The sequence below is a fragment of the Aulostomus chinensis genome, chromosome 3 (genome assembly GCF_037954235.1).
Source record: "Aulostomus chinensis isolate RoL2024-O1b breed Wild chromosome 3, RoL_Achi_v1.0, whole genome shotgun sequence".
NCBI lineage: Eukaryota > Metazoa > Chordata > Actinopteri > Syngnathiformes > Aulostomidae > Aulostomus > Aulostomus chinensis.
The window spans coordinates 28,656,102-28,671,535 of NC_141322.1; the positions used below are offsets into that span (position 1 = coordinate 28,656,102).

General features: G+C 46.3%; 1 protein-coding gene across 5 annotated transcripts in view; it reads right to left on the bottom strand.

Moving 5' to 3' along the window:
• LOC147268517 (plasma membrane calcium-transporting ATPase 1-like) overlaps positions 1 to 15,434 on the bottom strand; it is a 94,108-nt gene that overhangs the window by 19,942 nt on the left and 58,732 nt on the right. For all 5 annotated transcript variants that reach the window (XM_086200158.1, XM_086200154.1, XM_086200155.1 and 2 more), the window contains 9 exons: positions 12,744 to 12,926; positions 8,353 to 8,567; positions 8,041 to 8,283; positions 7,565 to 7,806; positions 7,017 to 7,254; positions 4,259 to 4,438; positions 3,929 to 4,016; positions 3,576 to 3,682; positions 1,710 to 1,901 (listed from right to left, as the gene is read on the bottom strand). In XM_086200158.1, coding sequence (XP_086056284.1) covers positions 1,710 to 1,901; positions 3,576 to 3,682; positions 3,929 to 4,016; positions 4,259 to 4,438; positions 7,017 to 7,254; positions 7,565 to 7,806; positions 8,041 to 8,283; positions 8,353 to 8,567; positions 12,744 to 12,926 — 1,688 coding nt within the window. The remainder of the gene's footprint in view (positions 1 to 1,709; positions 1,902 to 3,575; positions 3,683 to 3,928; positions 4,017 to 4,258; positions 4,439 to 7,016; positions 7,255 to 7,564; positions 7,807 to 8,040; positions 8,284 to 8,352; positions 8,568 to 12,743; positions 12,927 to 15,434) is intronic.

The following is a 15,434-nucleotide window of genomic DNA, read 5'->3' on the forward strand; positions in this document are numbered from 1 at the left end:
ACGCTTTCAGGTTAGGAAAAACAAAACAAAACAGTTTTTCAGAATCTATTTAGCAGAGCAGGTCTTGGATCAGCTGGACCCTAGCTGATTTACTCAGAGCCCTCCCACACTTTTCTTTCTTCCTACTCCACTGCAGGGACAGAGATAGGCACTACGTCGGTATCATGTTATTGCAACTGTAATATCTTGCATCATCCCTGACAAATAAACAAATAAGACAAACAAAAATCAGCCATCGACATGTCAGTACAGGCCGGCGCTACTTGTGAAGATGCAAATCAATTAATCAGTTATTTAAGGGTAAGTTGCCAAAAGGTTCATGTATTAGTACCGTCACCATTATGGGAAGCACCGTATCATCATCGCTTGCTATCAGCTCCCCTGATTAAAGCAAACATAAATGCAGAACACACACTTGGTCCAACTTCTACACACACAATAAAGACTCCTGTCCATCTCCTAATGATCTGCAGCAACATTTCAGCGTAACACCGACCAATCAAAGGATGATCAGTGAGTATAAACACAGCCCAGAGACCACTGACCTGCTGAGATCCAGTTATAACTCAGGATTATGATGGCGACGTGTTGCCATGGTTTCAGGCAGTTTCTTAGCCTACTTTGTGTTCTCTGTTCAGGAGATGAGTTAGTTATCTGTCCTGCCAGCTGTGAGTCTTCCACTTAAAACACGGCCGCAAGAATCTTCTGTTTATTCTGTCAGGTTCCTGATTAGAGATATTATTACCCCCCCCCCCCACAAAAAAACCCCTACTAAAAGCGTCGACTCCTTGCGGTGCAGAGCTGGTCACGCTGAATTACAACTGGCTCTCCGTGGATATTTGATTTATAAATGTTGGAAAATAGATAAATAGATGCACCCAAGTTTTTACATTATATATATAAAAATAAAAGACAGGGCAAGAAAACCAGGCTGGTGGTCCCTGCTATAGCGGTCTCCATGTTTCTGGGGCATCTCACCCACTGACACTGGCACATGAAGCTGTCGTGAAGTCAAGAATCACACAATAATCCACCAAGAATGGAAATAGTGAGTTCCTGACAGTTGACTGCTGTGCGCAGAACTTCTGACCAACACTGTAAAAGGAAATACAGACCCTTGACTTGCAGGCTGTGAATATGCCAATAAAATTTGAAGAAAAGAAAACAACAACATCATTTTCTACAGTGACCATTCCCACAAAAAGAATAAAGTAGTCAAAATGGACACATTATTTTCAGGTTTCTGGAAAGGTAAATGCGGTTGATTTTCTTTTTTTTCTAACTGAAAAACGGTGTGAACCCTGAACTGAAAGCTCAAACCGGGTTTTTTTTTAAATTTTTTATATTTAACTGGAAGTAATTAAATATATATATCCTGATTGAGGTTCTACTCTAATTAAAATGAAGAGGAAATGACCTTTTCATCATCCCCGTCGTCACCGCGGTTCTCCCTCTGCTTCTGTTCTAACTTTTATAAACTGATCGAATAGTGAATAGTGGGGTTTTACTGAACTCACGCACAAAAGAAGAATTACAGCTCCGTTCAGTTACTTCCTCTTCATACTGGACGCGTGAGGTCATGAGGTCATACTGACCTGTCCACCATGACTGTCAGATTCTAAATGGAGGCTGGCGCATCTAACAAGTTGCAGTGATGTCATGAGTCAGCGTGAGTCCAGGCCAGGACCCACCAGCCAGCAACAGCTCACCTGTGTGATACAAGCGCCGGTGAAAGCCACGATCACCGCCACCACGTTGACCGTCAGCTGGAACTGGAGGAACTTCGAGATGCTGTCGTAGACGTTCCTCCCCCACATGACGGCTTTGACGATGCTGGTGAAGTTGTCATCAGTCAGGATGATGTCGGATGCCTCTTTGGCCACGTCTGTGCCCGCGATCCCCTGAGAAGTAGCAGGGGGTGGGGAGGGCATTAGATAGTCCCGGTTTATGATTTCAGAGGGAAACTAACTTCATGTGCCATCCTGCCTCTGAATGTTATCAACTGCTGCACAGCCTTGTCAGATTCACTCATGTGTCTCTCACAACTTTAACAGATTGTGTTTCACGTCTCACTGATATATCGTCTTGTCGCTGCAATGTCTTCTGTCCCAGTGCCTGTTTAACAGTCTGATGATGCAAAGCAGCATGGCAGGTATGAGGGAGGGTGAGGGAACGACAAACTCCTGAGCTCAACGGCGAAGTCACAATCGGTTGTTAAGAACAAACACAAAAACGTAGTCCAGATGGTGCCCCACTGGTGGTGGTGCGTCACTGTGATTTAGAAGATAACGCAATCAGCTCGTACATGACTTGAACTGATCATTTTTTTAATGTGAAAATAAAACCACAGCCACAAAGAAGCGGTGATGCGAACAGATTTCTGTAGAGTCAGACTCCCCCTGGCAGCCAGAGGAGGTTTCCAGCTGAACAAGTGATAATTGAACAGAAACAACTGGGGTGCAAAGTGAAAATATTCCACAAGGACACATAAGATCTACAAGGTCACTGGCTTCAATCCCCATAAAGTCCCTGGGTTTTGTTTAGGAAGAGGAGCTGCTGCCAGGGTGCAGTTTGACAGCACAGCAGCTGCTTAGCAGCTCGCAGGAGAAGCTGCTGCTCAGATGACTTTTCTCCAGTAAATAAAGGTCAGAACACCACACTGGAGCCTGCTGATGCCACTGGGCGCATTGAGAGGTTCAGTACTTGAGTCAGATGAGGAGGGTTTTCACTGCTCAGTATCACTCATCCCATCAGCTTAATCATTTGCTTTGTGTAACTCTTGGTACGCTCCTTCTTATCAAACTAGTGCAGCGCCCCCTACAGACATGCCAGGAGGGACTGGGCTGATCACTTGGCCTCTGACAGCGCTGCTTCCTGGAGGACCACTCATCCGAGCTACTTCACACTCAGCGCTGCCTATGCAGAGATATAAAAATCTTAACATTAACATGCAAATTAGCTGCCGCCTCATTAGCGCCGTTGAGAAACAGGGTGAACGAAGCAGCAGCGCCAAAAGTCACAAATTCCAGAGACGTCAGCCTCGTTGATGAGATATTTCTAGGCCTTAATTAATGGGTTCTGTCTACCCCCATGTTTTTCCTTCATCTTATTTTTATTTGGGACGACTTTGTTTTTGGTATGTGGCATCACAGTTCCCATCATGCTTGTGGAGATGTAAACACGGCCTGTGACGGTTCACTTCAGTCGGGCAAGCCAGGTGGATGTGGGATACAGATGGACCGTTGTCTCTGTTTTCACAGTTTCACCGTATGTGAGACAGGCGCACGTGCATCACACGAGAAACAAAGGCAGCGTCCATGTGACGGTGTTTTTTGAGGATAAAGGCATTAACAAGGTGGCAGAACAAGAATCTATGCGGATCAGCCGAGGCGTCAACAATCACCGTTCATGGATTCAGGATTCCATTTCACACTTGCTTAAATGAATGTGGGATTTATTGCAATTCACCATGACTAAAAATATCATTTCCATGGCTGCAATTGAAATTTAATTAAGATGAAAGTTTCTTGATTTGCTTTTGGTGAAGAGGCGGAGAAAACAGAGAAAATCCTTACCATGGCAAAGCCGACATCAGCTTTCTTGAGGGCAGGGCCGTCATTGGTTCCATCTCCTGTCACCGCCACCACCTGTCGGGTCTCACCCACCGTGCTGTCAATGATGCCTGATCACCAAGGTGGAACAGCAATTAGTACAAGAACAGAATTTAAAAAAACAAAACAAAACACTGCACAAGCAAATCGTTTACTACGGTTGAAGCTTTAAGACTTCAAACATGGAAGATGCATTTAATGTTCAGGTCATTTGTGACCTCAGATCAAAGGTTACGTTGCCCACAAAGAGACCTGGAGGCACCAGGAGAGCAGGCTGAACGTCATAAAACAGCACATTCCTGTAACGGTGCACCCACCTTTGACCAGAGTGTGTTTGTCTGTTGGTGAGGAACGAGCCAGAACACGCAGTTTGGGCCAGACTTTGTCCAAACGCTCTTGTTCCACCTGGGAAAAATGACAGAAACCCACTTGCAGATAAATACTGCTGCTGTTACACAGGATCTGATTGGAAAGGCGGTTAAAAGTCTTCAAGAAGGAAATTTAAAAAATAAATAAAAAAATTGAGAACTGAGCAGGTCGTTGTGAGGTCAAAGGGTCAGGCAGCTTTGGTTTCATGGTTGTCAGCTAAGTTAAAACGCAGTCACATATTTCTGTCCTCCCTCACCGCTCCTTCTTTCCTGCCTCACCTCTCCCTTATCATTTCGGATCTGCTGGTTGAACTCCTTCCCCTCCAGACACAGGAAGTCTTCCCCAGGTAACAGGATGCCACACTTTGTTGCAATGGCGCGGGCGGTGTTGATGTTGTCACCAGTTACCATACGTACAGTGATGCCTGCACGCTGACACTTGGAAATAGCTTCGGGTACCTGCAGGAGAGTCAGAAAAAAGGAAGGTGTTAGATTCCACGACATGAAGTCTGAACGGTAAGGACTCCCCCCCGGAGCCTGAAGGAGGCCCACCAGGCTTCACACCAAGAGAGTTTTGTTGATTGATGGCAGCAAGTTTTTTTGTTTTTTTTTAAAAACTGAAGCAAGGATGGGTAAACCTGACCCCGAATCACATCTGGAGACACAAACACGTGGCACCACAGAGGATTTTGACCCTGTAACATCTGTCAGGTGGGTAAGACGGTCAACTCAGACGGTGCTCCCCGTCACTCCGCTGCTGCTGCTGCTATTCTTTATTGCGCGCGCACTAAGACTTTCATTCAGGTCAGATACAATAAATGAAAAGAGGAGGAGTTCACGGTGACGTAACGGTCAGTCGACAAGCAGACGGTGGGGATATCTGAAAAAAACATCTGTGCTATAGCGCCATAACAAGCACACACAATATAGAAGTCCTGCTTATTAGACATAAAAAGTACTAGAGGTTTCTTTTCATTTTTTCCGTACTATAGTTGTGGTTTTTCTGATCAGGGCTGCACTGCCATGCTGCGTGTCACATTGTGACAAGATGGATGTGGTTACCGCCTGGTGAAAAAGGCTGCTGCCAAACTAATCGGCAGCATGAAAGCAGGGTGATTAGGCTGAGTGGAGTTACTCTTCAGTTGCAAGAGCTTGCGCGGGGCTCTGCGGGTTGATAGCGGGAAATAGAAGGTTACAGTTACAGTGCAGACCCAGTCACGTGTTTCAGAGTATGAACGGAATAGTTAGCGAGAATCATTTATGCCTAATTTCATGCACAGAGCACTCGCATGCACTTCAGGACCTGTGGAGATAAACGCTGCGCTGCCGACTGACTCCTGCTGCTCTCCAGTTATTCTCATCCGTTTGTGATCTTTGACATCAAAGCAGCAGGCAGCAGCCATGAGCTTCATTACAGGCTCCATTTAACATGTCAGGAAGTCTGAGCTTGACGCACCTGAACAGGACTCAGTCTTCATGTTCAGGAGAGGAAAGGAAAAAAAAAAAAAAGGGTTTATTTTCACTTTTCAGGCCCAAGTCATAAATAGAATGTTTCAACTCACACATTGTTGCATGTAACACAAATATTAAGATACAAGCGCCAGCAGCCTGTCAGCTTACGCACACGCTTCTGAGCATTTCCGCTCCCCGTGCTCTCGCTGCCGTTCCCATGCATCTTCAGAAAAACTGTTCATCGTTATCCCCATTTGTACATTTCATGACATTGCGACGACAAAGACAAAAGAGGAAGGATGAGAGGAGAGAGGATGCAGCCAGAGGAAGGCTTTGACGCTAAGCTTTTCAACCTGCCTTCCTGGCTGCACAGTAAGAACAGGTAGACACAGTCTGTGTGCGTCTCATTTGGATTAATTGTTCCCTTCTGTCCCACATATCGTTGAATCTCCCATGTGAGAAACCAGGGCGAGATGTGAGGGAAATTGAGAAACATGAGATGAGACTTCCTTTCTTCTGAAGTAACGTGGGTCAAGCCATGAACGAATAAAGGCTTTTTTTTTTCTTCTTTTTTTTTAAACTACTAATCGGAATCGTGGGCCTTGGAACTCCTTTATGGGCACTTTTCCTGAGGCTATCATTTTTTTTCTTTCTGATTGTTTGCAATGGAAGCGATCCAAAGAGATCCTAAGCTATGGCACAAACACCAGCAGTATTACTGGTATTATTTAATTCTCTTACTCGTAACCCGTAGTTGAACATCTTCAGCTTGAAGAGGTTGTACTGATTGCGCTCAGTTGTCCAATTACAGGAGGAGGAGGGGCGTGACCAATACTCTGGATCGCTGTTACGAAGCCATGCAGACCAGCGTCTCTTCGTGTGGTTCAGTCTCTACAGCTTCTTGCCATTATGTCATGTTTTTCTGAAATATTTTTTTTCATAATTATATGAAGCACCATCCATTCCCTGGCCCATACGTACATATAGAGTGTAGACGTTATATTTCACTAATCTGACTCTGCAATTTTATTCTTATTATTTGTAATTGTATCTTGGAACAATCTGGCTCAGGAATCTCCGTCGGGATCAGTCAGGCTCTGTCTTATCTGATATGAGCTAATCTCACAATCGATAGCTTGGGCAGACATTCCACTGAAAAACAGCAGCCAAATCTAAAATGTATCTAATGAGAATTATCGTTGATCCCAGGTTTCGGCTGGACCGTCACCGTCACCGCCACTGCCACCGCCACCGCCACCGCGCGTTTGTGCTGCACAGCAGTCGTGACCAAAAACAACAACAACAACAAAAATACACAGACATAAGTTTGCCGGCTGCTCTGCTGGTCTAACGATCAGTAAGAAGTTCAATCTCCATTTAAAGCAGAGATGTGGGTCGTTTTGGTTTTTTTGTTTTTCACACTGACAGGGCTCAAGAGTCAATTGCTGAATTAAATGATTTTTTTCTTCACATGTAGACCCTCTAAAGTTGTGAAAACTACATGGCGTTACCCAACTGCCGGCGGGGGGTAAATAGACCCGTTTTCAGATGAGTGCAGGCATCCGGATGACGGCGTGTACTTTACCTCAGGTCTGACGGGGTCCTCGATACCAACCACGCCGATGCAGGTGAGCTCATTCAGGATGTCGTTCTCCACGTCCCAGTCTGGTTCTCCTGCCTCAGCAGGGAATTCCCTGTAGGCCACACAGATGGTTCTCAGCCCATCACACGCCATCGGCTCGATCACTTTACGCACCATCTCGTCACGATCTTTGGGCTTAAAGATGCGAGGCTGGCCCTGGGCGTCCAGGATACGGGAGCATCTGAGAGAAGAGAGAGCACGGAGGGGGAGAGGGGGGAGGGTGGGAGAGAGAGAGAGAGAGAGAGAGACAGAGGAGGCAAGTGCCATCCATTTATCCATCAATCAGCCTCCACTTTTTGTTTTCAGCTGCATCTTGGTTTGTCAGTCTGTCACCAGGTTTATGCAAAAACTACCAGAATTTCAAGACATTTTCAGGAGAGTAACAAATGCTGAATAATGTCTCAGTAAACATGGGCCTTGGGGGAGGTCTGCTCTCCTCCAGTGCCCTTCTATCTATCAGCCCGCTCGGATGATTTCTGATATTTTCTCACTTCCTCAGGACGATCTCGGACGCTCCTTTGCTGTACATGCGGAAGCTTCCATCAGCATTCTTCAGCACCGTGCTCATGGATTTACGGGAGGAGTTGAACGTGTAAACCTTGTAGAGCTTTTCTTCTGGCACCTCGTCTCGAATTGGCTGGTAATCCCTCTTCAGTTCCAACACCAGGCCCAACAGAGCACACTCGGTCTTGTTGCCCACGTGGCGGGGCAGGCCACCTTCTTTCTCCGGAGGCTGAGAAAGGACAGAAAGAACATCGGAAAAGGTTTTGTGTGTTTGAGAGACACCGGTGAGCTTTGAGTGCTTGCATCAGTTCGCTCACAGAAACAGAGGAGAAGCTAAGATTTATTCTGGATTTATGAATTCCTGATCAAAACACCCAAATTATCCTACGGGACTGTCGCAGGCTCAGACCAGGGTTACATTCAGTCATTTGTGCTGTTTGTGGCTGCGAGGTCCAAGTCTCACCAGGATCTTAGTTGTATATGCTGAGTTGATGGAGATGCTGTTGACCATCAGTTCTAGAGTCTCCGGTTTGATGACTTCAGGTTCAGGGACCGTCTTGTAATGCGTGTCTCCGATGTACGCCTGCACCACCGTCATGCGGTTCATGGTCAGCGTGCCCGTCTTGTCAGAGCAAATGGCTGTGGCGTTGCCCATGGTCTCGCAGGCATCCAGGTGACGCACCAGGTTGTTGTCCTTCATCATTTTCTAGAGGATGGAGGATGAGTTTAGCGTTTGAGGTTTCCCATAAACCCCTTTACACCCCGCGCCGCTTACCTTCACAGAGTAGGCCAGAGAGATGGTGACAGCAAGTGGCAGCCCCTCGGGAACGGCCACCACCAGCACCGTCACGCCGATGATGAAGAACTTGACAAAGTACTGGATGTAAATGGGGGTGCACGCCGCCACCCAGGAGCGACCCTGGATCCCGAATGTGTGGATCACAAAGTAGAGGATGAGGATGATGACGGTCACAGCCGACATGATGAGACCTGGCGGGAATGAGCAGATTTGTCAGACTAATCAAGTCCGTTTCATTCAAGACACTACAGACGCTATCTGTCCTCCAAGTCTTGATTTAAATAAGGAAGGTCAAGTGTAAAAAAAAAAAAAAAAACGACTTCAGTGTAAATGAACTGCTGTCTGATTAAAAAGGAAGAACTGCGTCTCGGTAGTTACTCTGTAAAGAAATTCATTAAATAAATGTGCACTTCAGGTGGTTTTAAGAGAACAGATTCTGTTCCATTTGCCACATAAATAATTTCACTTGCGTTCGCTCTGTCACCTTCTTATTCAGCGTGGTGCTGCTTTCTCTTGACGACTGAAAAGACGACACAGTCTGAATTAATCAACGGTCTAATCAAACCTTTGGCTGCCATTTTCTGCCGCCTGCCGTATTTCCAGCCCTCCGAAAATGATGAGCAAAACACAAATGTACAGGATCTGAAGTGAAGTAACTGAATCTAGCGGCCCAGAGCGGACATGAACAGGATCGCTGTGCTTCTGTAGGAGTCCCGTGTGTTTGGATTTAGTTATGTTTATTGTATGATCAGAAGCTGAAATCAGGAAAGACGTCCAAAATCAGAATGCAGACGCATTCAGGGGTTTAATAACTTAAAAATGAAAAGTAAAAATCACGATTACTTGGTGTTGAAACATTCATTACACTGTTAGCTTCAATATATATATATTTTTTAAACTATTACATATTCATGTTTATATTTTTGTCCTCTTAACTTATGGCCACAAATGTGTTGTGCGAGGTCACCTCTGACCTTTCACCTTTGACCAACAACACTAATCAGTTAATCCATGAGTTTGAGGGGATGTTCATCCCAGATGTAATAACCTCAGAGACGCGCACACACGCACACACACGCACATGCAAAGAAAAATCAGACTTTAATTTCTTACAGCTGAATGTTTGACTCGGCTGAGTCCTGAATGCATACTAGCTTTACGAAAACACACTCAAGAGTTATGGCTAAGACTTGGCTCCTCTCCCTGCGAGCCGGCGGTCTGGATACGCGTGAAGGTTGAGCATCAATCTAACAGGCAGCTCGGCGCTTTCGGAGTAGATTTTGTTAGCGATGTAGTGAATGTCAGACAACATCCAGGGACAGAAGCAGGTGGAGGGAGGCGAAACAGAAACATCCACCGCCTGTGTTTTTCTGCTTCGTCTCTCCTGTCACTCACCTGTCGTCAAAGTGTTTTGGCACTAATTCTATTTTCGTGCTGAATGAGAGTCTGTCTATTACTGGGCTGGTTAGAACCCCCCCACCCACTCTGCCCTCAAAGTGAATTAAGGTTAATTGAAATGACACTGAAAATGCCTTCAATTCCGGGATGAACCGCGTCCCAATAAAACATCTATCCAATAAAACTGAGTGCATTCTGACCCTCTGCCTCTTGCCTCCTCACGACCTGATCGCGTGTGTTATTAAAGGAACAATCCAACACTTATGGAAGTCCTCTTATTTATTTTCCCAAGAATTAAGTTAGGAGATGGCCATCAGTTTCATTTCTGTCGAGCACATTTGGTCCAGGATCTATCAGCCTGGCTTAACACCAGAAATGGAACCATTGGGAGACCACTCGCCGAGCTAACCTGGAAGTGCAAAGATATCCAACGTAGATTAAACTAGACGACAGACAATGACAAATTCAAGCCAACTTTGAACTTGGATGTTAAGCATGCAGACACCAGTTCAATGAATACGATGACTTCAGACTGGAGATCCAAGGGACTCAGGGTCTCCCGGAAACTTGTGTCATCAAACACGATGTCAGAGAGCAACCAACATGGAGGAGGTCCTCGTAAACTGGTTGCAGTTGTTTGCGTGAAATGTTTTTTTATAGAAAAGCGGGAAAATGATGATGAAGTTATGATTTAAAAAAAACAAACAAAACAGGATGAGCATGGTTTATACACTTTAAAGCGTGAGATTTATTGTTTGCTTCAAGTGGGGCAAGTGCTAGCTACTGCTAAAAGCTAAACTTCGACACATTCCACTGCCGTTCTTTTCACAGTTTTAGATATGAGGTCTGGGCACACTCAGATTATGACCCCTCAAATCACAGGATTATTTGGGCAGATAATCTGTTCGGATCAGCCTCAAATCAGGAGCACCCCCACGGTTGGAGGTAGTGGCAAATTGGACAGAACCAGCAAATTTACAATGAGCAGCAGCTGAGCATATACAGTACTTCCTCAAAAGGGTATGAGCTGGCACCTTGGTTGGAGACCTCTGGCTCTAATCTGGTGGTTGGAGACCTCTGGCTCTAATCTGGTGGTTGGAGACCTCTGGCTCTAATCTAGTGGTTGGAGACCTCTGGCTCTAATCCAGTGGTTGGAGACCTCTGGCTCTAATCTAGTAGTTGGAGACCTCTGGCTCTAATCCAGTGGTTGGAGACCTCTGGCTCTAATCTAGTGGTTGGAGACCTCTGGCTCTAATCTAGTGGTTGGAGACCTCTGGCTCTAATCCAGTGGTTGGAGACCTCTGGCTCTAATCTAGTGGTTGGAGACCTCTGGCTCTAATCTAGTGGTTGGAGACCTCTGGCTCTAATCTAGTGGTTGGAGACCTCTGGCTCTAATCTAGTGGTTGGAGACCTCTGGCTCTAATCTAGTGGTTGGAGACCTCTGGCACTAATCTAGTGGTTGGAGACCTCTGGCTCTAATCCAGTGGTTGGAGACCTCTGGCACTAATCTGGTTGGAGACCTCTGGCACTAATCTAGTGGTTGGAGACCTCTGATGCATATCTGGTGGTTGGAGACTTCTGGCGCTAATCTGGTGGTTGGAGACCTCTGGCTCTAATCTAGTGGTTGGAGACCTCTGGCTCTAATCTAGTGGTTGGAGACTTCTGGCGCTAATCTGGTGGTTGGAGACCTCTGGCTCTAATCCAGTGGTTGGAGACCTCTGGCTCTAATCCAGTGGTTGGAGACCTCTGGCTCTAATCTAGTGGTTGGAGACCTCTGGCTCTAATCCAGTGGTTGGAGACCTCTGGCTCTAATCTAGTGGTTGGAGACCTCTGGCTCTAATCTAGTGGTTGGAGACCTCTGGCTCTAATCTAGTGGTTGGAGACCTCTGGCCCTAATCCAGTGGTTGGAGACCTCTGGCACTAATCTGGTTGGAGACCTCTGGCTCTAATCCAGTGGTTGGAGACCTCTGGCACTAATCTGGTTGGAGACCTCTGGCACTAATCTAGTGGTTGGAGACCTCTGGCACTAATCTGGTTGGAGACCTCTGGCACTAATCTAGTGGTTGGAGACCTCTGGCACTAATCTAGTGGTTGGAGACCTCTGGCACTAATCTGGTTGGAGACCTCTGGCTCTAATCCAGTGGTTGGAGACCTCTGGCACTAATCTGGTTGGAGACCTCTGGCACTAATCTGGTTGGAGACCTCTGGCACTAATCTAGTGGTTGGAGACCTCTGGCACTAATCTAGTGGTTGGAGACCTCTGATGCATATCTGGTGGTTGGAGACTTCTGGCGCTAATCTGGTGGTTGGAGACCTCTGGATCTAATCTAGTGGTTGGAGACCTCTGGCTCTAATCTGGTGGTTGGAGACTTCTGGCGCTAATCTGGTGGTTGGAGACCTCTGGATCTAATCTAGTGGTTGGAGACCTCTGGCTCTAATCTAGTGGTTGGAGACTTCTGGCGCTAATCTGGTGGTTGGAGACCTCTGGCTCTAATCTAGTGGTTGGAGACCTCTGGCGCTAATCTAGTGGTTGGAGGCTTCTGGCGCTAATCTGGTGCAGCATGGGTCACAACCAGGTGTGTCAACAAGAAGCCAAAGATGCTTTCAGAGAGATGCCGCTGATCAGGTCCAGATTTATCTCTCTTCTCTCGGTGAAAAAAACAACAAGAAATGTGGGCATGGTAATTACTGCACTGTACTCCGGGCCTCACTAGGTTTTCTGGGCCAGTGGTCAGTATATTAATTTACCAGTGATTTACTGCTGCATCTGGAGAGGAACATGCACACAAATAAACTCTCAGAGCCTCTTACAGGAGAGAGCAACATCCCACCTCTCAACATGCAGGAGCAGCTACAGTCAGTCAGTCCCCGCACCCTCCGTTCTATGAATGCTCTGTGTGTGTGTGTGTGTGTGTGTGTGTGTGTGTGTGTGTGTGTGTGTGTGTCTGCGCGTGTGTGCGTGTGCTTACCAGCCTTTCCAATTTGCACAGCCAGTCTGGTCAGTTTGCCCTGCAGCACTGACTTCTCCTTCTTGGTCACATTAACCTTCTTCACCGGTTTGACCTCCTCCTTCTCCTCCTTTTCCTCAGACTCAGCAGCATCTTCGCTCTTCAGCGGCTGGATCTCCAGGGCAATGCCATCCTGGGTTTTGGCTGAAGAAGGAAGGGGGGTGGTGGAATAAAGTGGTGGTTGGATGGCAAAAAGACAAGGAGGAGGAGGGCAGGAGGGAACATTGGGCGAGGAGGAGAAGGAACGTAGGATGTAGTGATGCGAAAGATGAGATGAGAAGAAAGTTTAGGAAAGGTCATTGATGGGATTGGAAGGAGGAAACGGTGAAACAAGATGATGAGAGAGCAAAGATTGGGTCAGGATAGAGAGCAGAGGATGAGGGAAGGCAGGGAAGGTTGACAAAAGTGAATAAATCAAATAATAAATTACAAAACAAGAAGGCGGGGGAGAGGGTTTCAGGGGTGGTTTGAGGATGAAGGGTAGAGAAATACAGAAAACGTCACAGATCGGTTGCAGGGAAAGCTGAAAACAAATGGACGAGTTATCTCAGATACCAGAGATGACCTCTGACTCTTTATCATTACAACGGGGACCCTACGAATGAATGCAGAAAGTAGCATTTCATCAGAACATTCATGAAACGGTCCAGGTAGCTTTGGAGAGTGTCACAGACGAGCTGGGAGCAGCAGTTCATAATGAAGAGCAGCAGACACAACAGACAACAGCAGATACAACAGAGAGGATTTAACAAGACACACACACACACACGCACGCCCGCACACACACACACACACACACACACACACACACACACACACACACACACACACACGGTTTGTTACACATCACAACTCCGTTTGAGTGATGCTGAAGTCTAACATGGCATCTGGTTTCCTGCTCGCCGGCTCTGCTGCTGATTTCCATAAACAAACTGCGTATTTGCATTTCACTTCATCAGCGGGGATCCTGTTTGGACTCCGGTGCTGAACGTGGGGCTTTTTTTTTTTTTTTTTTGTGGATCTGTTTGATCTCTGCTGAAGTGCTCACGCTGAATTCAGCTGCACTCCCGTAGCCACTGTTTGTCATATTTCCATACCAAAGAAATGTGAGGATGCAGGCGATGGATGTAAACAGACGAGATCGACACTAATCTGACACGCTGACGTTTGAAGCTGCGTTTGTCCCGGTGAACAACTGACCAGACGGACACTCGGCAGATTTTTTTTTTTTTCCTGTCCCCTCTGAAATTCTGTCCCTTGTTCCGTTACATTAACACACAGACAGACACTAGGAGGTTGTCCACTGCCTACGAGGACCAGTGTGTGATTTAGAGGGATCTAGTGGCAGACAGGTAATATTACTACAGTATTTTTATATGAATGTAAAAACCACAAAAAAACTACAAACAGTGTTTTGGTGTGGTTAGAAAGACGCCGCTTCATAGCGCCGCTTCATTAGCAATTAAGAGAGTGCTCCGGTTTGGGGGGAACGGTCATCTTCCCAGGTCCTCTCTGATGAAATTCCAAAAAACAGAGTGTGACGGAGGGGGCAGCCTGTGGTTGTTCGGGGTTCTCCCTAGACTGGCAGAGGGGGCGGAGCAATGACCAGTACAGCTTGGTAGGGTGAATTGGCAATGTAGAATTGGGGATAAAATGGGGTGGGGAGAGAAAAAGAAAAAAAAGGGGGGGGGGGGGAGTGAAAACACGAAGGGGCAGAAAATGAGGATAAACGCTGGTCTTCACTAAGGTTGCCCCTGTACTCCAGGACGTGTAATTGGGCCTGAAGGCCACTGTAGGTCCTCAAGCTTGGAAGGAGAACCCTGGATGCCACTAAATCCTACACACTGGGTCACTGATGGTCACGATACCCACACCCTCAGGGAACCAACAATACTGACAGATTATTGACATAAAGCAGTTTTAGATTCCTGGATGACCAGAACAAAAACATGTTCCTCAGTTACAAAAGAAACATTAACTGCTGATTTGCAAAAAAAAAAAAAAAAAAGTCTGCATCTCTACAGACGTTTCGGCGGAATCATCTTTTTTTTTTGTTTTGTTTTGTTTTTTGCACCGTTTCCTCAGCGGCTTTTCAGCAGCGGTACGGATCAAAATGAAGAGCAGAGCTAAAACAAATGGAATGATTGGGCCTCATGCAAGAACAACTTGCACATGTGATGCAGCTCACACAGATTTTCATCTTTGGGATGAAGCCTAATGTATGAGTCATCCAGCCTCTCCGCCAGGGGAAAACACTATGATCGTGTAGCAATAATAACAACCTGTGAGGTATCATGTTCAGGAGTATTATGGGGTTGTGGGTAGCTGAGCCGCACGTTAAACCAGTATGTGGTAAATTAGCTGGGGGAAGATGGGTTACGTGGATGCTGAGGAAGAATATTGAGGTGTTTTCATAATGGAGGAGCTTCAGATTTATTGTAATGAGATGCGTGCGGTGTCTTCCGCGTGTGCATTTGCTTGCTGACGATTTTGGACTATCGTTGAACGTCTAAGCTCTTGTGGAAAGGCTACAAAAGGGAGACAGAATGAAACTCTCACTGAGTATGTCATTACGCCGATGTGCAAAACATGACTCGGCATTTATAAAGTAACTCCTGGATCGGTGATGTGGCGATTATTCCAGCAATTTTA